This window comes from Rhinoderma darwinii, chromosome 10, assembly GCF_050947455.1.
Source record: "Rhinoderma darwinii isolate aRhiDar2 chromosome 10, aRhiDar2.hap1, whole genome shotgun sequence".
Classification (NCBI taxonomy): domain Eukaryota; kingdom Metazoa; phylum Chordata; class Amphibia; order Anura; family Rhinodermatidae; genus Rhinoderma; species Rhinoderma darwinii.
This window is the reverse complement of record NC_134696.1, coordinates 41,008,945-41,035,982: the sequence shown is the minus strand read 5'-3', so window position 1 is coordinate 41,035,982 and position 27,038 is coordinate 41,008,945. Positions and strand designations below refer to the sequence as shown.

Below are 27,038 nucleotides of genomic sequence, written 5' to 3'. Positions count from 1 at the left end.
GACAGTCACCCCCCCCCCCCCCCAACTATCACACGTTTTTAATAGTACTGGTCTCCTCATATTGGACACTGGGACCTTTTGCGCCCCCCTCAGGCTCCAGGGCCCTGGTCGAGTGCAACCTTTGCACCCCTATAGTTTCACCTGTCCATAGATGTCAGTAATTTAAAGGGTTTATCCCAGAATTGGCTGTTTTTACTGAAATCCACAGTACCCACTTAATTACTGACACATTGTTACATGCCCTAGGACACTTACTACTGTATGTCTTTTTTTTTTTTTCTGGGCTGTTTAAGAGTTAGAAACTACAATTCCCACAATCCTCTTGGCTTCATGTACTCTCCTGTGCGTTCTTGGTGTAGACTGCTCATGCTCACCCAGTGTGGTAAAACCACGCATGCGCAGTCACACAACAGAGTAAAAAGGAGCACTGCTATAGTAAAAAAGCAGTGCTGTACAAGTAGTAACAAACAAATTACACTGGGTATTTTTTAAGTAATTACTTTAAAACCATTGTTTTTAAAAATTGGTTAAAAATCACAAATATTTATTCTTTTACGATATGTGTACAATAAGACTTAATTACTGGCTTAACTGTGGGAATACCCGTTAAGGACCCAGGGATTATCTTTCCTAAAAATATGTCCATGTTTTTCCTACACATATCTAAAACCCCTGTTTGCAATGTTTGTACATGTAAAATATGAGCATTTACTTTAAATGAAACAATGTCCCAGACTTTATTAAATCTATTTATCGGTGCAAGGTTTGTCAGGACTGAACTCAAGGAAAATTTTTTTTTTTTTAAAGTTCTCATATTCTCTTGTTGCCAGTGAGATAGAAACAAGTAATAATAAGCTAGCAAGAACTTTGACACTCATCACACATCACAAAAAATATATTAGAAGGGATTATGTAAGTAAAAGCTCCTATTCTTTATTGCATAATAAATATTCTTGTTATTCCAGTCATGTGATCAGTACCAAGCGGCGGTCTACCCAGTCATCACATTACAACTGTGCAAACAATAAAACACTCATAACTCCTGGACAATAGCCCTTGTGTAACGAAGTAAAAATAATGTTCAGTGAAATGTATAGGAACTTGGGGTATTGAAGGCGTAAGGCATTCTAATAAGACCAAGAGTCCAGGGAGATGATGACCCTCATTTCACAGGTATTGATCTTGCCGTAATTTAAAACATTATGTTATATTATCTGGATATAGAATAGATAATTATACTCAGGTTATATGTATGTGTCATGAAAGATTCAATCTATATATAATATATACCAATATATATAAGTTTTCTGTCTCCCTTGTTGACACTGTGAGGTGGAGAATGGGTGTCCTGCACTGCCACATGGGGATGGGGCCAAGCTAAGCAGGGGCCTTCACCTTGGGCCCCATATCAGGTTCCTGGACTTTAATAAACCATTGCAAATAGACATATGTCATTGTCAAAAGTGGATAGGGATATTCTGTTAACAGCAAAAATGTACCTGGAAAACTACTCCGTAAATGGCTGGATCCCTTCCACTCTGATTCTCATACTTTGATTTCTGTAAATTAGAGGAGTCAAGCCAAAGGATTGATGGAGCAAGAAGTACAGGGGGGTTTTAAAAGCGGGTTTCCAAGTGTGTTGGTGCCCATGACAGAGATCGTAAAATTCTCTTCCTTCCCTGTCTACCCCCGATTATACTAAGTTTCCCAACTTTCTACATCACAGGTTTTTACATAGGGTGGTCAAGTGGTAAATGATCGTATTCCTCTACACCTGGGAGTATAGAGTGTCTTACGATTAATATGTTGATCTAGAGTGACTAAAGGTCCTCTTACACGGCTAGTATGGGGACGAGCGCTCGTTACTCCGATCGCTCATCCCAATAGAACGATAATATTTGACTTTTTTTTTAATGATACGATCAGCAGATGAACGAGCGTTTGCCCGTTCATCTGCTGATCGCTGCCCTGTTTATCGTCAACGAGCGTTCTATGAAAAAGGGCCTTTAGGGATTAATATTGATATCCTTTATGATATCCATGGTGGTCTAGAATGGTTATTGGTTAATATCTAATATCCTTAGGGATCTAGGGTTCTTTAGTGTTTAACATTTATTAACATTATATATTTATCTCAAACAGCTCAGATGGGGGTTCCAAGTACAAGGAACCCCCGCCCACTATAATTTGCTCATGTAGTACTCAGATCCTGGTTTCAAATCCGACCATAGTAACATGTGCATGGAGTCTATATCCCACCCATATCTCCCATCCTTTCTCTAGGTACTCCGATTTTGGCCTTAGTATGTGTGTGTACCTAAGTTACAGAAAGGTTGTGAGCCCCACTAAGGACATGGTGAGAGTAAGTGATTATTATTTGTGTACAACATTGCTGCATATGTTGGTACTATATTAATGGCAGGAATTAAATAAAACTTAGGGAGAGGTTTTCCACCTAGATATATTTTTTAGTAAATCTGAATAATATACCAGTAAGACTATGTTCACATCTGCATTGGAGGCTCCTTTCAGATCCTCCTCGTAGATTCTGTCAAATTTTATGCGAAAAATTGTGCCGCATGTAGCTCTATATTTAACAATCAAAACGATGAACACCTCTGCGGAACCAAAAGGACCCTATTATAAGTCTATGGGGTCAATTGGGCACCACTCCGTTGTAAAACTGACCTGGCACAGCGTCATGGCTACTATTATGAACGGAAGCCACGGCGCAGATGTTAACAGAGCTTAAAGGGGTTATCTGAAAAAAAACACCTTTATGCCCATTAATTTTGCTTACCAATGCCTGCTGTGTCGGTTTCTTTGATTTCGGCTGTTCCCTGTGTTTTGATTGTTGGCAGTGGCTCTGTTGTTTACATGTGCCACTGCTGAATGATGGGTGGTCCTTCGTGGGGAAGTGGGGAAACTACATTTCCTATGGATCCCCGCTTCAGACAATCAGACACGTCCCTGTTGCTGTAATAGGAACATGATAGCTGAACTATCCGAGGATTCGGGCTGCAAGGGGGTGTACTGGTTACAGGAATCAACACATGATCTATATGACTATTCATTGGGGGGGGGGCATTCCTATTGAGTGCTGTAGTGACATTTCATATGTTGTGGCCCGAAACGTCACTGGCCCTGGTTGTAAACAGTGGCCGGTGCATCATTCACGTGACCAGTTCAGAACACAGCTCCTGGGCATCTTTGCTAATGAAAATATCTTAGTAAGTGTAATTTTTACCACTATTGAAATATATATTTTTTTAAATTGGATAACCCCTTTAAGGCTGGGTTCACACTGAGTTTTTTGCACGCAGAAAATCTGCCTCAAAATTCTGTTTCCATGCCAAAAGAGATCACATGACATGTTCAGGGGAACTTCCTGCCCCGCCCTCTAATGTTATGAGGGGATGATCATAATTAAAGGGGACTTTCCTGGTGACAGACGTGTTTGTCTGCATTTTAGAGTGATCATGGAAAGAAAGGAAAATGCACAATCAAAATGATGACATCCTAGTGTTTAATGGCAATTTTTCACCTTTTTCAAACATGTTCCATTGTCTTCCACAGATGAGACTGGAAAAGGACAAGTTTTCTGTTAATCTTGATGTGAAACATTTCTCTCCAGAAGAACTAAAAGTGAAAGTGATGGGAGATTACGTTGAAATCCATGGAAAGCATGAGGAACGTCAGGTAATAATCGGGGAACTGGTACAAAAACCAACAACCTTGTTTACTTAGAGACTTGTGGACATAAAAAGAGTTGTGTTATCACAGACATTGGCAGCACATTGTTAGGATTTGCCACCAATGTCTGATCATCAGGGGTCACTGTGATCACCAGAACAAAGCGGAAGTAACGTTAGGAAAGTGAGTGGCACATCATCTACTATTGGCTCCGCTTGGCTTTTTCCAGGCAGCCGCATGGACGGTCACCATAGTCAATGGAGGTCCAGAGGGCTGCCCTGAAAAGGTCTGTGATGAGACAACTCCTTACAAACCTGCTTCAAGTTCACACAAATAATGAGCCACATTTTGTGTATAGAGGATTTGTAATATTTACCAGGGTTTTTTAGATCAAATAGAAATATCCTACTGGGCTGATCCCTACTTGGCCAACTCCTGATGTGACAAAAGTAACAAGCTGTTCTAATTCAAGATGAAGGAGACATACAGGATGGAGTAGATATAGAATACAATGCCGCCTCTGCAGCCGCAGGAACGGGCCTTTGTGACAAGACCAGTAGTCCGGGGTTGGTAGTTATAGCCCAAGGTCATTATTAGTAATGATGATGGATATTAGTAATTACAGGTGACAGAACGAAGAAAAATGTACATCAAATTTTATTACAAGACCATTAATGGTTATTCTCTTACTTCCCAGGATGAACATGGCTATGTTTCCAGAGACTTCCAGCGTAGATATAAAATCCCAGTGGATGTTGATCTCCTGTCCATCACCTCAACTTTATCCCCAGATGGAGTCCTGACTGTGACTGGACCAAGGAAACTAGCTGATGTTCCTGAACGCTCCATCCCCATCACCCGTGAAGAGAAGGTGGCCATTGGTGCTGCCCCCAAGAAGTAGAATCTCTCAGCATTTTCAGCTAGAGAAGACACCTTTCCACCCTGCCAGAGAGCGTGCGCGCGTACTACACTGCTACATGTATTTATTTGTGCTGTCCTGTGACCAAATCAAATTACTAATGCAAATAAAAGCAAGGAGAAGCATCTCATAGTGTTTCACTGATAATTCTCCAGTATTATTTTTACTTATTATTTTACTTTATAACTGGGAGAGGCGGCAGAATCTTTTATGCTGTTAAATATCTTTCTTGCATAATGTTCCATTTAACTACAGTGAAAAATACATCCATCTACTTTACATCTGTGAGCTATTGAACCTGTGAAAACACAAGGATTATGTGATAAGCAATATTCAGAGATTCATTACTTCAACTAGCGGTATGGCATTAGGGCTTCCTACATAGACCGGCTGCTAAGACAACATTTTGGGTTCCCCTTCAACAATCAAGGGCACAAACAGAGTTTTCACTGGAAGTCAATCATGAGAGAACCAAAACATTTTAGGGAATCTGAATCTAGTGATGCTACCTATGATTCACAGCAGTCTAGGGTGACTTAACAATCACATCTGTCACCAGAGATTGTTAAGTGGTTCTCTGCTTTGGACATTCTCTACTTGTTAGAAGGGTCCCTTGACAACAAACAGATCAGTGTCCCCCTGATGGGACCTCCCCCCTGGTGATCCCCCCACCCCCAGTGATCAGCTGTAATTTGTAGGAAAACTTGGCAGTAAGTGATCAATTTTCATGCAGCGCCACCTCAGGAGAAGTTTAGCATTACACAGTGCCCATTCCAAACAATAGGTTGTCTGTGTATTGCAGGACAGGACAGGTCCTCGAGAGTGAGAGACGTTCTTTGTAACTCCACTCTGGCCAAGAGATGAGAATTGTGAAGAGGGAACCCCCTCTATTAACTAAGAAATCCCTATTAGAGTATATGTAGATGGGATTTCTAAACTGGACAACTGGACAAGTGTAGCTAAATGTTTGACATGTCAGACGTTTGTCATAGTGACATGTCAGAAGTTTGGATTGGTGGGGGTCCGAGCACTGAGACCCCCCCACCAATCGCTAGAACGAAGCAGCTGAAGTGCTTGTGTGAGCGCTCAGCAGCTTCGTGTCTGTTCGGCTTTTTTCGGAAAGCCTATGTATCTGAGTACGGGCTCATAGACTTTCAGACATAGAGTCCGTACACCGCTACATTTATTTATGGAAAAAGCCGAACAGACCCGAAGCAGCTGAGAGCTCACACAAGCGCTTCAGCTGCTTCGTTCTAGCGATTGGTGGGGGTCCCAGTGCTCGGACCCCACCAATCCAAACTTCTGACATGTCATTATGACATGTCAGAAGTTTGTCAAACTTTTAGCTACACTTTAAAGGGGTTATCCGGGATTTTAAAACTGATGGCCTATCCTTAGGATCGGCCATCAATAATTAGATTGGTGGGGGTCTAACTCTCAATTAACTTGAATTGGAGAACGTTGCAAAACCTTGCACAACTGCTACGAAAGTAATGGTGTGTGCAAGTATGTACAAAAATGAAACCGATGTAAACAATAAAGAGGCTGCACCATTTATACGAGCGCTGCAAGCCCTTCAAACAAACTTGGACCCACACCGATCTAATAGTGATGGCCTTTCCCACGGCTAGGCCATCAATTTTGAAATTCTGGATTTATTTTTTTTCATAATGTGTATAGGCCCAAAATTCTGTGCTGATATATTTCCTAATATATCTTTATAGCAGTTGGAGCTTTATAGCAGTATTTTTCTGTTACAGAGCTCTATGTCCCCAGCATAGACATAGTTAAAAAATAGCATTCTAGTACCCTGCAATCCTTACTAGGGGAAGCTGAGGAGCTAACTGCATACTGTTAATACATTGAACTCAATAAAAATAGCGAAAAAAACAAACTGTATGCAGTAAGCTCCTCAGCTTCCCCTAGTGTTGGCTACAGACAGAATTATATAATTTAAAGGGATATTCTCATTTCAAGCATTTATAACATATCAACAAGCCCTGGGTAATGGTCTATGGGGAGAGGGGGCTAAACACTACAACCACTCTAAACATCAGTCTAAAATGGTTAATTTTGCACTTTGCAAAAGCACCATGTCCCAAATTTCACGACCATAAAAGAGGGTTATTTATTTATTTTTTAAATATTAGATATATATTTAAAGCTATACTGTGTTTATGTAATGCAAGTAATTAGTTGTTTAAAACCCAATACAGAGACATATAACATGTGTTTAGCAGCTAACGTAGCAAAAAGTAGAGAGTTACCACAGCACCGAACCGCCAGGAGGGTGCACGCCTCTTCAGAACCTGGTCCAAGGTCCTCAATATCAGGCAGAAAAATGGACAAGGAGGCAGCACTTCCAAAATGTAGAAAAACCTTTATTCACCCATGCTATGTTTTTCTACATTTTGGAAGTGCTGCCTCCTTGTCCATTTTTCTAGCAGCTAACTTAGGCCCCATGCACACGACAGTATTTTCATCTGTCCCGAAATACCGTCTGTAAATACGGATCAGTAGGCATCCGTATTTCATCCGTATATATGGAAGGGTGTCCGTAAATATGGTCCGTATTGCATCCGTATATACGGATCCGTACAAAAAAAGGGCAGTTGCAAATGATGTCATCAACATGTTGCCTAGCAATGCTTCCGTAAATACGGACAGTTTATGGGTGCACATCAGTAGCCGTCCGTATATACGGAAGCTCCCATACTTCTATGGGAGAGTCCCTGCCGTGATTACTGACAAGAATAGGACAGGTTCTATCATTTTTTCAGCACGGACACCCATCAGTAAAAATACTGAAAGGTGTCCATGGCCAATAGAAATGAATGGGTCCGAAATTACTGTCAGTAATTACTGATGAAAAATACTGTCGTGTGCATGGGGCCTTAGCATCCATAGATGAGGTAAGTTGGTCATAGGGTCCACTCCTTTGCAGTATTCCACTACGAGTTGAGAAATCTATGTGAAGAACAGATCCTTCTTTTTTCTCGTAGAAAAGAATAGAATGGGGTTGATCACTCAAGGGCAGAAGACTCACTCACCAATAATATCTACACATGAAATGTCCTTTTCTAAACATAAGAGGCAACATTTTAAAATGGTTTTCTTTGCATGTAAATAACAAGGTATTGCAAATATCGAGGCTGATGTTACTTTATGTATTAACACGTGTAAGATGTGCTTTATACATTTCTGTTTTTCCAAATGGATTTACATTACAATTCAAAATTTACAAATACATTCACTAAGAAAATATAAATAGCAAAATGAAGCTCCATAATGTCCTTACAGGGTGACAGTTAAGAGCTGCCATAGTCCATCATATAGCAGGTTTTTTGTTGAGGTCTGCACTGTTGTGGGTTTAGTTCAGGTTGATGTCCTGGAAAAACACGAGGCTCTCTTGTGAAAACTGAAAAAAAAAAGGAAAACTGGAGTTTAGATCACATAATTCTGGACACCTTATAAAATACATAGTACAATTACGGATGCACACACATTTTTTATGTGTATGTATGTATGTATGTATGTGTGTGTGTGTTTGTGCGCGTGCGTGTATGTATGTGTGTGTGTGCGCGCGTGCGTGCGTGCATGTATGTGTGTGTTTGTGCATGTATGTGTGTGTGTGTGTGCGCGCGCGCGCGCGTGTATGTATGTGTGTGGAGAAAGGATCTGTGACTACTCTAGATTAAAAGCCGCTCAGTGGCAACAGACTCCAAGAAGTTAAAGGGGCTTTCCTAGAGACCATGGCGGCCAATGTCATTCGATTCTTGTAGCTTGAAAAAAGCAACTGCTTCCCAATAAAATGTAAGTTTGAGATCAATAAATGGACTAAACGTTCTTCGACTACTTCTATCATACTCCTGGATGGGAAGCACAGTTCAGGTATATTTAATCCTCTTCGCTGTTATGGTCACATGTCGTCACTATGGACATCACGTCACTACCCGATGTTCTAAACATAATCCAGCGACAGGGGCTGCGGCAGCGGAAGCAGTCTTTTTCAAGACTGTGGGTATATTTTAAATATTTTTATTTTTCTACAGAGGGCATAGTAAAGGAGTTTTCCGAAAATTCATCCAAATGTTGAAAAAAATCTGGCACTGTTATGGGGGGAAACTGTGGTTGTCTGGACCTGTTATGGTGGTTAGTGGACAGCTTGCACAGTTATGAAAGCCTCGTGGATGGCACTTTTATGCAAGCATTGTGGCTGAGGCTAGAAAAATGGCAATGTGGCGGCTGACAATATTACTGAACAGTATGGCTTTGTTATGGGGCACTGTAAATGTCACTCTAACAGGTACACTGCGGTTGCCACTTTTATGGGGCACTGAGCAAAATGGCACAATATATGGTGCCCTGTGGCTGGCACTAATCTGGTAGCACTGTAGCTGGCTAGCACTGTTATGGAGGCACTGTGGTTGGATAAGATAAAATCATGATGCCAAAGATGTCAATCCTGATACGTGACATGATAGTGACTCAGCAGAGGAAAGGAGGTATCTATTTTCTAGGACTAGACTAGAATCTTAAAAGGGGAACTGCAATGACAATGTTTTCCTCGCCAATAAAGAATGGCACGACAGTAGAGGCAAACAAGCACTGGGCCCTTTAAACCCTCTATATGGGTATGCAATGATGTGAACCTGTGCAAGAGACCGCGTTTTGCATTTTGCTATGGGGCCTTTTCTACTCTATGTATGCCTCTGGTCCGAATTATTACAGTGATAAGATGATGTACTAGTTCTGTACCTTGTTTTCCAGCAGAGCCACTCTTCCTGAGATATTCAGCATTATACGAGGTCTCATAATAGTGAGCATACTGAAAAGAAAACCAATGTTATTAGCAATCTGACTCCTGATTGTGTTGCACCAAAATTAAGCTTGGCCACATATGTGTAAAGTCATTTTGATAGACATAACCAGTCACCCCCTGGTGGCCAAAATCTGGCCAAATCTATCATATCCTATTACCATCCGAGCTACTGGCACCATGTTTAGTCTTATTCAGTTAGCCTATGGATGCCACATACAGGACTCGTTCATATAACATCCAACAAGGGGCTACTGCACTGGTATAAGAAGGGCATGTGATCAGTATTTTACCACTTTAAAGGGGTTGTCTCCTTTCGAACTAGAGCGGGCTACAGGCACCCCAAGCAAACAGCTGATTTTTGCCAGGTAAATACACAGCCTGCCAGACATGTAGTAAAACATGGACAGCTTGAGTCCGCCAGAGCAAGAGCCGCTTTTAGAGAGTGTCTCTTCATTGTGGTTCATAGGAGGAGGGGTCCTAAGCGGGAGATCACACGCTTTGATGTCCATATGCCCTATCTTTATGTGGCAAACCCTTTAAATTTCATTTAACTAAAAACTGAATAGGGTAAGCCTGCTCAAAGGCTGTCCACATTTAGCTTCCTCTTCCTACCCTGTGCTGATCATAATAATAATCACAGCAACAAGTTCAGGGCAGGAGATAGAGAGGAATACATGGTTATTTAACAGCCGCAGTTTTCACTATGATCAGGCATGTGTTAAGTTTACATGACCAATCTGCATGATCACTAGTAAAAATTGCCCTATTCAGGCTATGTTAACCTATATTACAATTGCTCCTGTCTTCAATACTTCGGTACAAGTAGGAGCTCTTAAGACAAGCAGTACTAGATTGGTAGCATACAATGGCAGAAATCTCCAGCAGACATATTGTACAATGGCTGGTTGATGCATTTTATATGGCGCTGCCTGGAAAAGTAGCTAAATGCTGGAGCCTAGCATGGGAAGCTCTATTGCCAGCATTGTATCCCCCCTCACTAGAGGAGGCTGAGGTACCCCATGCACCTTTACAGGTTTCTCACTCTAAGGCCTCATGCACACGGCCGTGCCCGTAATCAGGGCTCGCGATTGCAGGCACGGCCGGCCACCGACACCTGTGGGCCGCATTTTCGTGCCGTGCTTCCATAGAAAGTATGGGAGCACGGCCGGCAAAAAATGAATAGTAGGACATGCTCCATATTTCCCGGCACAGTTCTACGGCACGGACACCCTTCCGTAGCGATACGGAAAGGTGTCTGTGGCTAATAGAGCTGCGCGGGTCCGTAATTGCGGACTGCATTGCGGTCCACAATTACTGAGTATTTTTTACAGTCGTGTGCATGGCGCCTAAGGCCCCATGCACACAACAGTATTTTTCATCAGTAATTACTGACAGTAATTACAGACCAATTAATTTCTATTGGCCATGGACAACTTTCAGTATTTTTACTTATGGGTGTCCGTGCTGAAAAAATGATAGAACCTGTCCTATTCCTGTCCGTAATTACAGCAAGGACTCTCCCATAGAAGTCTGTGGGAGCTTGCGTAAATATGGATGGCTACTGATGTACATCCGTAAACCGTCCATATTTCCGGAAGCATTGCTAGGCAACATGTTGATGACATCATTTGCAACCTCTGTCTTTTCGTACGGATCCATATATACGGATGAAATACAGATGCCTACGGATCCATATTTACGGACAGTATTTCGGGATAGATGAAAATACTGTGCATGGGGCCTAAAGGCCACTCTACTTCTCATAATGCATAAAGAGGCATTTTCAAAGAATAAAAGCCATATTGGCTCCATATTGGTATCAGCCAATCCCTCCTGTCACTTGTACCTGAGAGGGCAGTGGTTTCCTCTCCTCGAGTTTACACAGGTCATAACGTTCCTGATTCCAGTTTCCAATGAGAGTCTTGTTGCAGTAAGCGTCCTCTTTGGTTGTGCACCTCCATCCATACTGCTTGAATTTTGCCTCGGGTCTAAAGTCTACCCATACTTCACCGTGTCCATCTGCTTTTAGCTCAGTACCAAAATGTGACATTCTGCAGAAGGAAAGCAACTGAGTTAAGAGTTTAGGCAAATAAAACATGTCTAGAGAGCTGAGTATTGCCTTGTAATAATTTGTTAGGGGCTCCTTCACACCTCCAATAAGTATATTTTTTATATATTAGGGCTTGACCACGTAAGCTGCCCCATTCCATAACGTACTGGTTGCACACTCCTATAGCTCATCGACAGTACCCCCATAAAAACGTCCGCAGTGTTACCCACAGTTGTGACATATCCAGACGATATGCCATATATGTCTGATAGGTGGGTGAACAGTCCCCTGGGTCTATAGAAGTTATAGAAATAGCTGCACCAAGCATGCATGTGCGCAAACTCCTGACTCTGTAAGAAGCAGGCTGCTAGGTCAGGAGTCCAAGCTTCCCTTATTTCAGGAGTCTCCTTGGCATTGCAGAAGAGGTGGCGAGTATGAACTCATCAGACCTCAGGGACAAGAAAGGGGGATTTACTAATCACATGCGCAAGAATGCTATTCTAAAATGCAACAAATAAAATGTACCTGGCGTGCGCCAAATGTATGAAATGTAGTGTTTTAAATGATTTGTACTCCTATCTGAACAGAATTAAAAAGTGATGGTAGAGAAATCATGGCTATGAGGAGTTGTAACATCCACCTCATTTATTAAAGATGTGCGCTATTTTCTCTGCAAATACTCGATGTTCACTGCATGAAGGGCGTAATGAAGAGAAATGTGTCTATGTCTAGTGAATTTCTAGGTATATTATGCAGCACATGCTGTACGCGCCCTTGTGATAAATTTGTTGCAATGAGCGCTATTTTTTTTATTAAGCTTTAAATACATTCATTTGCCTGACTGCAATCTTTTTGTTAATGTATTAACGCTAAAAAACGACCATAAGTTGATACATTTCCCCACTAGTGATAAATCTCCACTGCTGGATGTTGGCTGATAGTCAAACTGGATAATTCGTTCATATGTATGACATCACCATGTGCCAGTATAGTAATGTATATCATATACATATTATTATATATAGCATAATATTGATATATTTATATGACTAAGGGGACAGGGAGATCGCTCATTACCACGGGCTGAATGTGATAAAGGCGCTGGGTAAATAAATACATACGCGATGCTTTGCTGAAGTTTCTAATTCCGGTTTGTTGATATTCGTTGCTTAGTAACCGAACGTGACGTCACTAGTGTGCGACAGAGAACGATGCGCAGGGCTGAAGGAGCGTGTCACGTGGTTCTAGATCCGAGCCTGAGCGTGGTGGTCTTGTTCCCCTTCCTGTTATGTCTGTAGGGGGTTAAATTCCTGGCAAACCTAAAGACGTGATGGGTGAGTGACATCCATATCCCCTAATCCCAGCTGTAAGAACTACCACTGTTCTGCGCAGGATAAGAATCTGGAGGGAAGAGTCAGACAATGTAACAATAGTCAAGTTGTGGAAACATCACAAATGCTAAATAAATTGTGTATGAAATTGAATGTTCAGACTTCAGAATATTAATATTAACCCCCCATGCAGGAATGGAGGGTTATTCTTTGCTTATAGAAAGTCTTATAGAATAGAATAATATTTCTAATTAGTGACCGCTTAAAAGGTTGTTAAACCTAAAAAAAAAAAAACACCCCCATCCCTCCGACCCTGCTTATCGCCTGACTGCTCATTTACTTGATCATGTAATATGGGATTTCACCAAGTCCTCCAGAGCAGGAGCTGCTCATGGAAGTGGCTCCCCACTTTGGCTTTTGGAGGGGAGGGGGTCCTATGGAAAGGGTTTTTCCTGATCTGATGAACCCTCTATTGGCAGTTGCATCTCGTAAGCCGGCAATTACTCAAAAACGACCCCCCCCCCCCCCAAATCAGAAATATTGTTAGACATCTAAGTCAGATAGGAGGGAGATCAGCTGAGTGTCTCGAAGCTCTTTTTACACTTATGGAAAAGTAGCGCCCCCCCCCCCCCTTAAACAAAAAATAATAATATTCCAATAATTCCAAACCACAGAAAGCTCTTTGTAGACATTGATCCAGCAGAGAATGTTGGGAGATTTCTGCTCTGAAGCCTGGAGAATTGTAAATCAGGATCAGTACGGGACAAGTAATGTGATGCATTTACAAAGTTACTCAACTTTACATGTAGAAAAATTCTATATGTAAACTGTTCAAATGCTGGCTCCATTTAATAAATAAATACATTGGCTACTAAATTTACACCTTTTCATTCTGTCATTTTATTCTTCAAATATGTTGATCAAGATCCAGAGAAGAAGACGCCCACCGTTCTGTTGGTTGGAGAGGGAAATTTCTCATTCTCTGCTTCCCTCTGTGACAGCAGTCACGAAATGTGTCACCTTACTGCCACCTGCTATGAGTCCGAAGATATTGTTAGTAAACAGCAGCTTTCCTGGAGGAACGTGCAGCACCTTCGAAGTAAAGGTAAAGTAAGTACAACCGGGTTTATTACATTCTAGATTTGCTGCTTTTTGCAACTCCATCTTGTCAGCAGCTATAACGGAATAGACTTGTGTTAGGTCATTCACATTTATTATTGTTTTTTGCACCTCGTTTCTGGCGTTTCGTGCGCATATTTTGTTGGGCAAATTTATTCATGTGCGCGCCAGGAAGAACCTTGATTTGCGTCATGCTCTCCACGTTGGGTCACATACGTAGAATATGGCCCTTAGTTTGTTGAGTTGTGAAATGCGCCAGATTTATAACACTTGGGTGCCCCAGTTTTGTGGTGCAGAATACTGGTCTAAAGTCTACCACCCCATAGGTGGTATAAAGAATGGAAATGAGTCTAACAAATCGGCGCCAAATCTAGTCAATAGCGTGTGCGTCATTGAAAAATTTGGCACAACTTGAGCCTAACCCATCTAGCTTAACATTTGTATCTTTAGAGGGGTTTTCCATCCTAAGGGTATGTTCACACGCAGTGACCAAAAACGTCTGAAAATACGGAGCTGTTTTAGCCTGATTTTCAGACGTTTTTGTAGCAACTCCCGTATTTTACGGCCGTTATTGGAGTTGTTTTTCAATGGAGTCAATGAAAAACTGCTCCAAAAACGTCCCAAGAAGTGACATGCACTTCTTTTTCGCGGGCATCTTTTGACAGCGATGCGTAGAATTACACCTCGTGGGAACAGAACACCGTAAAACCCATTGCAAGCAATGGGCAGATGTTTGTAGGCGTATTAGGGATCTTTTTTCAGGCGTAAAATGCCCGAATTACGTCTGAAAACACTGCGTGTGAACATACCCTAAGAAATTGATGACCTAGCATCAGGATAGGCCATCAATATCTCATTGGTCGTCGTCCCACTCCCAGCACCCCTGCCTATCAGCTGTTATGAAGGTGCCGCAGCGCTGCTTACACTTCATTTCCTTTACTGCCCACATTGTGAATATCTGAAACTTGTAGCGGCGGTTCACAGTATTACAGCCTTCTCCCATTCACTTTAATGTGGGTGCCGGGAGTCGGACCCCCACTGATTGACATATTGATAGCCTATCCTGAAACTAGGCCATCAATTTCTTAGGACTGGAAAACCCTATTAAGCCATGATTAAAGGGGTTTTCCACCTTCTGACAACTGATGACCTATCCACCGGATAGGTCATCAATACATGACCTGTGGGGGTCCAACACCCGGGCCCTGGACAGATAAGCTGGTTCGGTGCCTCCGTGCACCGGACTTACAAGCCGGAAGCATTTAGCTCCGCCCACGGAATTCTGACCGAGCTGCAGCCCTGCTCCTATTCAAGTGAACATCCGGTGCCCGCAGGCCACCAGAGCGGCTTATCGATGCGGGGTCTGGGTGTCGGACCCGCACGGATGACATACTGATGACTTATCCGGTGGATAGGTCATCAGTTGTCAGAAGGTAGACAACCCCTTTAATAAATCTGCCCATATGTATGTACATATGCCATCACCCACAGAAACAATATAGCTTATAATTATGCCACTACAGAGCATACACTACCTTATGACGCCTGTAAAATAGCTGGTATGACAACCACCCAGTGTTCGGGGCTCAGTGTTTGCACCCTCAACCTCTGCTCCACCTCATTTGATATTGTGGATCGATCAGCAGCCATTTAATTCTAGGGATCTTACTTTGCAACTGTTTGGGCTGTGACAGATGACAATGTTGCTATGTGATGACATCACATCCTTAAACTTTACTTACTTACTCTTGAGATTTGCTTGTCGGCCAATTAGATGATGAATATAAATGTTGTCATAAATTGATATTCCCATCTAATGTTTATCTGTGTTGTGTTTCGCTTACCGTATACTATAGGAGCAGTGGTTCACTTTGGCGTGGATGCCACCAAACTCCAAGAATATGCCTTTCTTACTGATCAACTTTATGACAAAATAATATTCAACTTTCCACACTGCGGCAGAAAGGCTGGAGTGAAGAAGAACAGAGATTTGCTGACCAATTTTTTTTACAGGTAAGGTAAAGGGGTTGTATTATCAAAACAAACCTTCTCTATAACCAACCACCATGGCGATCCGCTATTACCACTGGGGAACGTTTGGTCCAGCCACACATGTAGTATTACAAGGCGTCAATTCAATGGAAATGTTCAGCATGCTATACATGGCAATGGTAATATGAATAGCTTGTCGGCTATTAGGGCATTTTACAGATAACCTAATGCGATCTTGTTGTATCACAGCTGTGCAGAAGTTCTTTCTCCGGCAGGGGAAATTCATGTAGCTTTATGCCAAGGGCAAGGTGGCACTCCTGCTGATCAACCTAAGAGAGAATGGCATAACAGCTGGCAAGTGGTTGCCATGGCTGCACCGGCCGGGTTCATCCTGACCTCAGTGGTCCCATTTGATTGTGATCATTACTGCAGTTACCAGAGCACTGGGTACAGGTAATAGGACTATCTGCTGCTTGTTTAATAACATGACTATAAATCCAGCTTGAAGGGGCATTACCGTTTTAGCAAATAAAGGTTGTTCATTTTATAATAAAGGCTATACAATTTTCCCAAATACTTTCTGCATCAATTCCTTACAGGTTTCACGATATCTGCTTGCTGTCATTTAAAAGAAACCTTCAAAATTTTACTTCAAGGGGATGTAAATCTGTCCTGGTCATCTGATAGACACACAGGTGCCGGGTTCGTTACAGTACAGTTATCAGATCTCTGTCTTCTAACGATTTCAGCACCTGTGTGTTCATCACATGACCAGGACAGATTTTTATCCGCTGGAAGCAAGCAATGAATGTTCCTATTAAATGACTGTAAGCAGAGATTTTGAAAGCCGCAAGGAGTTGTAAATTGTATAATCTTTCAATACACAATAAGCTTTATTTGCTAAAACAGTTACACCCTATTTATTATCCGTAACCTTTCCTATTTGTGCCCTGTTCTTGGTTATATTTTCTATTTCTTTGGTAGGAGCCAGGAGAAATCATTCCATGTGGTTGGAGCTGTAAAGCATGTCTTCACCAGCAGTTTACCATTGGAGAACGTAACAGCATTGCACATAATCGATAAGTTAACGTCTGTCCAAGACCCAAAATGCATAGATGGCGTTCTAGACAGGTGATTATATTATGTTTGAGTTTCTAGGTTTATTTACACCTCCTTTTTTCGTTAACGCACCTGAAACTGTAAAGAAAATAAGAAAGTTAGCGCAGCTCCACTTCTAGCAGCATTTCTATGGCTCCCGTATCCAGAACGGCCTCCGGCACTATAGAATCCTATATACTTTCTGGATACGGGAAACACAGCGACGATAAGGACGCTCCGTCTCCTACTGAAGAGTTATGAGCAGCCGGCAGCACGCACTTTACACAGTCCATGCTGCTGCTAGAAGCAAGATAACTAATACAAGGGATTTAGAAAAACGATTATAATGCAGACACCGGCGCCCCGTTTTCCACTGAAAGTGGAGGTCCGATTTTCTCCTGGAAGTGCTGGTGGTATGTAGTAAAGAAACTATCACTATTTATTTATCTATTTTTATTGATAATTAAACATATTTATTTAACCATATGTTTTATTTTCAGTTACTTTTATTTTCTGATTGTGTGTGTGTGTGTATATATATATATATTTTTTTATACTTTTAAGGGCAGATTCAAACCTCCATTGGTCTTTCTGTTGTTCTGCTCCATCAGAGGAGCAGAACAACAAAAATACCGGAAGCGATGTTTCCATTGTACGAGGACACCACCGACGGCACCCATTGACTTTAATAGGTTCTGTCGGGGTCTTCGTGATTTTACAGGAAACAATATAGCATGCTGCGCTATTTTATCTGGTATTGTCGGCTGGATCTGCGACAGAAGCCTCTATCGGATCCTCCAACGCAGATGTGAACAGGCCCTTATACTTTCTTTATTTGATAGGGTCAGTCATCTACTATAGAGCTGCTGTTCCAAACTGGGAGCTCTATAGACTGCCGTACAACAGGCACTGTTTGTAAGAGAATAGGGACGGGAGCCGTGTGTGCGGAGCATGCCCCCCGTTCTAAGAGCGAGGAGGTTTCAGAGCAAAGGGTGAATACACATGTTCACATTGCAATACAGAAAGTTATGTGTATTGCTGTTAAGGATGTAAATCAGTGCTGCTTCCGTAACTGCCATTCACTATTTACTACTACTACACTACTCAGCGAGCTACGCTGTTTCCGTAATTCATGGTCGGGAATTACACACTTCAGCCACAACACAGCCGTAGAACGGGGTTTAGGGGGCCCTGTTCTAGAAAGAGGTGCGATATGTCATAAATGTCTCTGATGGGAAAACTCCTTTAATATAATTTATCATTTTATATTTTTATTTTGAAGCCGGATTTAGCCGTACATTTCTACCGATTCTGACTACACCCAAAATTGACTGACTCCTCAGCCCTATGTAAAACGGATGCTAAAATGCGGTTACATTTTGGCTGTCTGAATGCAGCCTTAGTTATGATAAATGAGGCCCAGAACTAAAAGGAAAACTAGGCCTGCTCCCCATTACAACCCATTACAGTTTTTATTTTTTCACAGCAGTTTAAGAAATAGAAGTTGTACTTTTAGTAATTGCTATGGGCAACAAGATTAGATTTTCTGTTGATAAATAAACCATTTAAACCCTTAACGACCGTCAATACGCCTTTTCACGGCGCTGTGACATAAGCCCGGCACGGGTGTCCTGTGCCAGCTAAAGTGGGTGTCGGGCGGTCTAAAGACAGCCGGGCACCTGCTCTAATGGGCGGGATCGATTTCAACATCGATCTCACCCGTTTAACCCCTTAGATGAGGCGCTCAATAGCAAGTGCCGCGTCCAAGTGGTTTTGGAGGGAGGGTGCTCCCTCTCTCACCCTGCAATTGCAGGTGCCTAACAAAGGCCCGCAGGTCTGCCTGTAGTGGATACCTGCTAGGCCTTGCCTGAGGCATGACCTAGCAGGTGCCTGTCCGTTTTATACTGACAGGCAATAATATGCTGCAATACAGAAGTATTGCAGTGTATTACAAAAGCGATCAGAAGATCGCATAGTGAAGTCCCCTAGTGGGACTAAAAATAAAGTTATCTAAAAGTTTAATAAAGTTAATAATAAATAAACAAAAATCCGAAATCAAAAAAATAAAACCCACTTTTTCCCTTCTAAAATACTTTAATATGAAAAAACAAAAAAAATGAAAACATTACACATATTTGGTATCGCCGCATCCGTAACGACCCCACCTATAAAGCTATTATGTTATTTAACCTGCACGGTGAACGCCGTAAAAAAATAAAATAAAAACAATGCCAGAATTGCTGTTTTCTGTTCACCCTGCCTTCAAAAAAATTTGATAAAAACTGATCAAAAAGTCGCATGTACTCCAAAATGATACCAATAAAACTAGAAGTCATCCAACAAAACAAAAGCCCTCATACAGCTGCATCAGTGTAAAAATAAAACAATTATGGCTCTTAAAATATGGTGACACAAAAACAAATAATTCTGAAAAAAAAAGTGTTTTTACTGTGTAAAAGTAGTACATACATAATCTATATAAATTTGGTATCGCAACAATCGTAACGACCCACTGAATAAAGTTGTTTTGTTATTTATACCACACAGTAAATGGCATAAATCTCACATGCAAAAAAGAGTGGCGAAATTTATGTTTTTTTTCCATTACCCCCCCACAAAAAAGTTAATAAGAGTTAATTAATAAATTATATGTACCCCAAATTTTGCTATAAATTTTAAAAAAACGTATCCCGCAAATAACAAGACCTTCCTTATACAGCTATGTCGATGCAAAAATAAAAAAGTTATAGCTCTTTGAATGAGACGATGGAAAAAAAAAACGTAAAAAATAGCTCGGTCATGAAGTATTCCCTATGTTTTTTTTTTATCTTTCAGGGGTTTTCTAGGGAAGACCTCATGCCACCCTATCGGTGTATTATATAAAGAACTGATAAAGTATTGTGAACAGAAGCTTCCCGTAAACGTCATCGAAGACACTTTTCCTCTTACTTGCCACAACGACACTTGTTTATGTCGTCTTCCGTATTCAGCGAAACATTCCAACCTTTACTTTGTGATGCATAGTGAAGATACGAGATCATCTGACCGGTCTGAGGACTTCCACAAGAAGCGGGCATGTTTTCTCAAGCAGGACGTGATGCAGGCACCTTACTCGGCTAATATGCACGCCAATCATACCACGGGGCTAAATCATTTAAGACCATCACTTACATGTTTTATTGATCACATCATTCATAGGTCCAACCAAGAACCCCATTTTCTGACTATAGCAGGTGGGCTTGTTTTCAGAAAGTGTTTAATATCTCCGAGGACCATGCCCGTTTATCATGAGATCCTCATGTTGTTGGATTACCGAGGCGATACTCTGACAGTTCAGCTCCAGCTGTTGATGGACACTATTAAGACCGTCATAGATCTCATTGGGGCATCCGTCATCTCTGATGTTACAGAAACTGTGAATAATGAGAAAACGGAAGATCATTTGTCAAGATTCAGTGTAACGTTTCATCGGAAAAATGAAGAAGATTATGTCATCACTATTTCGTCTTCTGGTTGCGATCAGATAATAGGGACAGTTAAGAGAGTTCTCCCAGGAGATCAACACAAAGACCATGGGTTTCTCATAGTAGCTCTGAATTTAGATTTACTAGCCATGTGTCTTCTAGACATTGACGACTGGCGAATGCTTTGGACAGAAGATAAAAGATTCATAGAACAATTCCATCATCACTTACAACTTTTTCAAAGCTTTTCTCTATATCCGCCATATTATATTCATGATGTTAGTTTTTGGGTTGAGGGTAACTCCATATTTGATCACGTGGAGTTTCACACCATAGCGCTGCAAATGTCTAAGGGAAACATTGTTGATATTCAGCTGCTGGACCAGTATGAAAATGATGAAACTGGGAAAACTGGTCTGTGTTACCGGCTGAAATATCAATCTTGTGATCGAGCTCTGAGTTACCGATCAGCACTGGCAATGCAGCTGCTTCTAAGAGATGAGCTGCGGAGGAGTTTACAAGTCATTCTCCGGTAGCCTTTTACAGTGCCGTGTTTTAGCATAATTTATAAATCTGTAGCACTCAGAAAAAAGGCCGTCAATAATAAACTGTATGACTTAAAATAACATCTGTGACAACCAGTTGTTCTTATTGATCCTTTGCTTTTATCAGTTTATTGCTTATTTCTACCCTGAAATGTGGAACGGATTATGCATCAATGCTAGGTGTGATCAAGAGGTTAATAGTATGGATCATGTTTTCACACTAGCCACTGTAGCGTACACAATAGAATGACCGTTCTTGATTTCTGCTTCTTATTTTTGATCTTTGCTATGTAGACTGGGACATGGTCAGCAGAATCATCTAATCATTACAGGGCGGGGAAATAAAATGGGTAGTCTCAGATCAGATATTAGATGTAAACCGATTTTCCCATGCAAGTTAGCACTTTCATATATTGGAATTAATTTTAAAAAAAAAGTACCACTATTAAAAGGTTTTATAAAAATTCAGACTATTTATTTCCGTTTCTATTGGACATGTTCACCAGCTGTGCCCATTGTGATCGCCATGCATATGCAGCGCTTTTTCCCTCGTTCTCTAATCTCCCAGCCCTGTCATCTGATGAGCATAGGTTATGCATGTGTAGTAACTCCTACAGCCTAGCCATCAGCATTCCTTCTCATTGAAATTAATGGGACAGCATAGCCATGTACATGAGCGTAAAGTTTCAGGTTACATACGAGCAACCAACCTGGAAATGGGAAGTAGCAATAATGATGGGGGGGTTGTCAGACAAACACTCGAATGAGAAATGACCACTCAGTTGTACTGCTGGAGTCCTTTTATAAGGGCCCTATTACACTGGCCAATTATTGGGCAAACGAGTGTTCACAGAACGCTCTTTCCTGATAATTGCCCTGTGTAAATGGGGCAGCGATCAGCAGATCAACGAGCAAACGCTCATTCGTCGGCTGATTGTATTGTTTTAAATGTCGAAAATATCGTTGTTGGCAGCAGATCTGCCTGCGTAAACTGGGAAACGTGCTGCTGACATGATAGAAATATATGGGGATGAGCGATCATAGGAACAAGCGATCGTCCCCATACAAGGAGCGAATGAGCGCCCATCAACGCGCTGTCTCATTGATCGGCGCTCGTTTACATGGCCCACATCGGCTGCATAACTGACCTGCTGGCTATCCAAGTGGGTTTGGCCGCCAGCGATTCTCAATGGGCGGAGCTACTACTGAGTCTCTGACGCTGACCTATCAGCGTGACGCTGTTTCCTAAAGATAGTCCTAGGCCAGCGTCATCGCGTGAGACCACACTGGCTGAAGACTGACTCACGCGATGGTGCTGGTCTGGTCAGAGGCTCAGTGGTAGCTCCGCATATTGAGAATAGCTAGCAGCCAAACCCACTTGGCTAGCCAGCGGGTCATTTCCATATTGGTTGCTAAATAAAGAGGGGTCCATAACTCCGCAAGGGCGGGATGCACAAGCACAGGACAAACCTTGCTGGACTCACAGACACAGCGGCTATTAGGTGAGACTACTAACTCACTTTGTAGGACAGAGTGACAGGTCCTCTTTAAGGGAGGGATATTTCGTGCTGCCAGGACTACAAGGAAAGATGACTTGCAAGGAGCAGACAAAATTATATCTTCCCTTTTACGTTCTGCAGCAACAAAAAGAATTGGGACATAGCAAGATCATATTAGGGAGGGAGATTAAATAAAGAAGCCTAGACACTCCCAACAAGCTGCTTCATGGGAGGCCTGAATGTCTTGCCTGTAAATGCAGATCAATGTTTGCGGAGAGCTCCATGAGGCTGCTTGACATATTTGTTCAATGGGAATCTGGTTCCGGTTAGCCAATGCGGTAGACATCGCCTGCGTAGAAAGGGCCTTCGCCATCCTCAGAAACGTAGGGTGGACTGATGGCATATTTAATCCATCTTGATATAGTAGTCTTTGAAGCTTTTCTGCCTATACGCTTCCCTGCAAAAGTTTAAGTGATTGTCTTCTTTGAAAATCTGAGATCAAAAGGTGCAAAGATGTAAGGAGTGCAGACTTTCCTTCTCCTGCGAGGAGGGATTTGGGAAAACAGGGGAGCACGATTTCCTCATTTAAGTTGGCAAAGGAAGGAACCTTAGGAATAAATGATAGAACTGTTCTACTGTGTCCTGGAAAACCTTCAAGTACGATTCCTCGATTGATAATGTCTGGAGTTTGTCAACTCTTTTGGCGGATGTTATTGCCATGAAGATACCTTGGGGCATAGAAATCTCAGGGCCATCTCCTTGATAGGTTCAAAAGCCTATTAAGCACCAGGACTAAATCCCACTTTAAGACCGGTTCAAGTGTCTGTGGTCTAAACGTTAGTGTTGCATTCAGAAAACAGTGAAGCAATGGGTGATTTAAAAAGGGACAGACGTGTAAAGGTAGAGATTGCTGATACTTGGACTTTTAGGGTTTTGGGGCTAATTGATCTTACCCGTCTTGGAGAAGTCCAGGATGGAGGAAATAGGCTGTCCTGTGCACCTGGAAGATATATTTTACACGAGCATATGATATGTTTATTGTTTTACCCCTGAAATTTCAGAGAGCTTTTACCACGCACCTTGATAGACCTCATCAACAACCATTCTGTCATCGAAAAAGTCCTCAATTTGTGGGACACGTGAGGGCTCTGCGTCAGTAGTTGAGGAATCAGTGGCAATCTCCATCATTGACCCTGGCTAATCCGTAGTAATAGAGCGAACCAGATGATATTGGGCCAGAACGGCATGTTAACTATCGTACAGACCTGGTGTGCCCTGATTTCCATTAGCTCTTTTAAGATCATGGGTATCGGCGGAAAGACGTATCCCAGGGGAAAGTTGAAAAAGAACGTTTCTATCGTCAATGGATGACCCTTTTTGCAAAGCGAATAGAACCCTTTCACCTTGGCATTTCTCTGTGTCACCATCCGGTCTTCCTAATTTTTTTGGTGATTTCCTGAAAGATGTTCTGGCTCAGATTGATCTCCATTCAAATAGGAGACTCAGTCCCTTGCTGAGATGGTCTGCAATGTTTGTGGACACCTTCACATGGATTTCCATAAGTGCAGTCAGAAGTCGGGCCTCTTGGAAGTTAAAGAGAGTTTCCTTTTCCCAGTGTTCTAGTCCTCTCAGAGATCTTATTTTATCAATGGTCTCTGCTGTCTGGATCTCTGGAGAGAACAATTCCTGAGAAAGGAGCTCCTGGATACCCTAGGAACTTGGAGAGAGAGTTAAAAAACACGGCGCCAACTTGGTGCAGGTCCCATTTAGTAAAGGTAGAGCAAGACAATGTGAATTGATAACTGCTCACCTATTGGAGTTGTGCTGCACAAGCACAACAATGGTACAAATGTAAAGGATGAAGCTGCAGCTGGGTTAGAAGAACCGGCCACCTGAATAGGGGAACTGCTGGGTATATATATATATATATATATATATATACACATAGATATGCAAAAAAACTTCAGTTTTATGTTTGTTCTAATAAATGTAGTCTTGTTTTGAACTACTGGATTGTCCTCTATTGGATGTTAGCTGTTCTATTTTTTGGAAGCTCCATCCTAGGAACTTGGGACTTCCCTTTCTTGTCACACAACCCTTTTAATTAAATCACCCAATTCCTGGCCGAATAGCCGCCCTGGTTGGTGTTTTTTTAAGCACAAGTTGATTTTTTAAACTGTGTCAGCAGAGATAGGACTAAAAAAACACAAGGGACCATAAGAAGTGGCTTAAACCGGTATTCCCGGAATCAAAAACCCTATTCACCGTATAGGTAACATTTTTCTAATCGCTCGGGCGCGAAAACGGGGGTCTCAAACGCCCAGATCCTCCTTACTACATCCCCTCCGCAGTAAGGAAAAGCTTAAATGGAGCAGTGGACGAGCATGCATCCACTGCTCCTTTCAATGTCTATAAGAATGACTGAAACAGCTGAGCGCTGTACTCGGCTGTTTCCATCATTCCTGTAGACTTTGAAAGGAGCTGCAGCATGCATGCTCAACCACCGCTCTATTCAATGTCCTCCTCACTGCAGTCTAGCGGTGAGCAGGAACAGGAGGTCCGGGACCCCTGTTCTCATGATCGGTAGGGGTCCCAGCTATGAATAAGTGTTAATTTTAGGTCAGGTGAGTTTGCTGGCCAATCAAGCGCAGTGATACTGTGGTTATGAAACCAGGTATTGGCACTTTTGGCAGTGTGGGCAGGTGCCAAGTCCTGCTGGAAAATGAATCAGCATCTCCATAAAGCTGGTCAGCAGAGGGAAGCATGAAGTGCTCGAAAATGTTCTGCTAGACGCTTGCGCTGACAATGGACTTATAACACAGTGGACCAACACCAGCAGATGATATGGCTCCCCAAACCATCACTGACTGTGGAAACTTCACACTAGACCGCACGCAACTTGGATTGACGCCTCTCCACTCTTCTTCCAGACTCTGGGACCGAGATTTCCAAATTAAATGCAGAATTTACTTTCATCTGAAAACAGGACTTTGGACACTGAGCAATAGACCAGTCCTTTTAAAGGCTTAGGAAACCTTTGCAGGTGTTTTGTGTTGATTAGGCCTTATTCACACGAACGTGTCTGTTTTGTGAGTGCAAAAAACACAGCGTTCTGCGCGAGTTGCTGTTCCGTGTGTCATCAGTGAATGATACGTGGCTGCATGATTTTCACGCATATACCATCTTTTATGACGCGGTTTTGATGTTTAGAAAATGAAATGAAGGAAGTGCTTTTATTTTTTCCTTCATTTCTTTATCTACTGTTGCGCGAATCACGTGCGACACACTGAAGTGCTTCCGTGTGCTGCGCGTGATTTTTACGCACCCATTGACTTCAATGGGTGCGTGATGCGCAAAAAACGCTCAAGTATAGGATATGTCGTGAGTTTTACGCAGTAGACACACGCTGCGTGAAAATCACGGAATGTCTGAACGGCCCCATTGACTTACATAGGTCCGTGCGACGCGCGTGATTTTCACGTTCGTGTGAATAAAGCCTTAGCGTGTGACACCATGAGTCTACAATCTTCAACTTTTACCCAATATTCTAATTTTCTGAGACTAAATTTGGGTTTTCATTAACTGTTCGCCATAATCTTCAACATTCAAAAAAAAATATGCTGGAAATAGATCCCTCTGTGTGTAATGAATCTATATAATATATGAGTATGACTTTTTGAATTGAATTACTGAAATAAATTAACTTTTTGATGATATTCTAATTCATTAAGAAGGACTAGTGTATAGATAAAAAAGTGTACATTGCATAGCGGCCGTGCTACAGAACTACAACTCAGCACGGCCGCTATACTGTTACCGGAGCCATCTGCTTCAGGCACAGACATCTGGTGCCTGGAGGCAGCCGGATAGGTGAGAAGTGTCTGATCGCTGCGGGCCCCACCGCTGGAACCCCTTATGATCACAAGAACAGGGGTCCCAAGCCGTCCAGTCTTTCTCACTGCTCGACCGCAGCACTCGGCTGTTTTTGTCAGCCCCATAGACATTAAAGGGAGCGGTAGGCGCATGCTCGACCATCGCTCCAATTAAGCTCCTCCTCATTGAAGTTGAGCAATGAGAAAGAATGGGGGTTCGGGAACCTTTTTCTTGCAATCGATGGGGCCCCCAGTGATCACACTTTTCACCTATCCTGTGGATAGGTGATAATTGTCCATTGTGGTACATTACCTTTAATTCATCCTAGAAGACCATAGGGACAGTAGTTGTCCTTAAAGCTTACGTTCAGAGGTCGGAACAAGTACCGTACAACATGTTTCAGGCTGTAAATACAGAATTTTTTTCTTTAATATATATATATAATGGTTTGATCATTTTTAAGCTATAGATATTTAGAAGATACAATGAGTACCGCTAGTATATGCAGGTATAACGCATACACAGTATTACTATCTGCACACTGCTCCATACATCACTACTATTGAGGAGTGCTGCGCCTTTCTATCTGTCACCTGTTCAGCGACACGTCATTTTACAATTACCCGGTACGCG

At 42.1% G+C, this 27,038-nt stretch overlaps 3 protein-coding genes and 1 long non-coding RNA gene across 11 annotated transcripts in view; 2 read left to right on the top strand and 2 right to left on the bottom strand.

Moving 5' to 3' along the window:
* LOC142661986 (alpha-crystallin B chain) overlaps positions 1-4,737 on the top strand; it is a 108,967-nt gene extending 104,230 nt beyond the window's left edge. For 2 of the 3 annotated variants that reach the window (XM_075839776.1, XM_075839774.1), the window contains exons 2-3: positions 3,577-3,699; positions 4,391-4,737. In XM_075839776.1, coding sequence (XP_075695891.1) covers positions 3,577-3,699; positions 4,391-4,594 — 327 coding nt within the window. In that variant the 3' untranslated portion in view covers positions 4,595-4,737. Of the gene's footprint in view, positions 1-1,091; positions 1,174-3,576; positions 3,700-4,390 lie in introns of those variants that run through there. The other variant, XM_075839775.1, reaches the window with a different exon arrangement.
* CFAP68 (cilia and flagella associated protein 68) lies at positions 3,521-12,819 on the bottom strand. 4 transcript variants are annotated; one of them, XM_075839777.1, is made up of 5 exons: positions 12,606-12,819; positions 11,281-11,485; positions 9,371-9,440; positions 7,911-8,030; positions 3,521-3,639 (listed from the first exon to the last, which is right to left on the bottom strand). In XM_075839777.1, exons 2-4 carry the CDS (start codon positions 11,482-11,484, stop codon positions 7,921-7,923), a joined length of 384 nt encoding a protein of 127 aa, XP_075695892.1. In that variant the 5' UTR covers position 11,485; positions 12,606-12,819; the 3' UTR covers positions 3,521-3,639; positions 7,911-7,920. The 4 variants fall into 4 exon arrangements, with proteins under 4 accessions (XP_075695892.1, XP_075695894.1, XP_075695895.1 ...); XM_075839779.1 differs by having other exon boundaries at positions 12,562-12,617; XM_075839780.1 differs by lacking the exon at positions 12,606-12,819 and adding an exon at positions 12,379-12,418.
* On the top strand, positions 12,685-21,497 carry FDXACB1 (ferredoxin-fold anticodon binding domain containing 1). Of its 2 annotated transcripts, XM_075839772.1 has the most exons (6): positions 12,685-12,818; positions 13,741-13,920; positions 15,791-15,947; positions 16,176-16,379; positions 16,911-17,057; positions 19,860-21,497. In XM_075839772.1, the coding sequence occupies exons 1-6, from the start codon at positions 12,815-12,817 to the stop codon at positions 21,022-21,024; spliced, it is 1,857 nt and encodes a 618-aa protein (XP_075695887.1). In that variant the 5' UTR covers positions 12,685-12,814; the 3' UTR covers positions 21,025-21,497. The 2 variants fall into 2 exon arrangements, with proteins under 2 accessions (XP_075695887.1, XP_075695888.1); XM_075839773.1 differs by lacking the exon at positions 16,176-16,379.
* LOC142661989 (uncharacterized) lies at positions 20,264-27,023 on the bottom strand. 2 transcript variants are annotated; one of them, XR_012850856.1, is made up of 3 exons: positions 26,899-27,023; positions 26,718-26,809; positions 20,264-20,437 (listed from the first exon to the last, which is right to left on the bottom strand). It is a non-coding gene; the product is annotated as an uncharacterized LOC142661989 (long non-coding RNA). The 2 variants fall into 2 exon arrangements; XR_012850857.1 differs by having other exon boundaries at positions 26,927-27,023.
* Between the last annotated feature and the right edge of the window lie 15 nt (positions 27,024-27,038).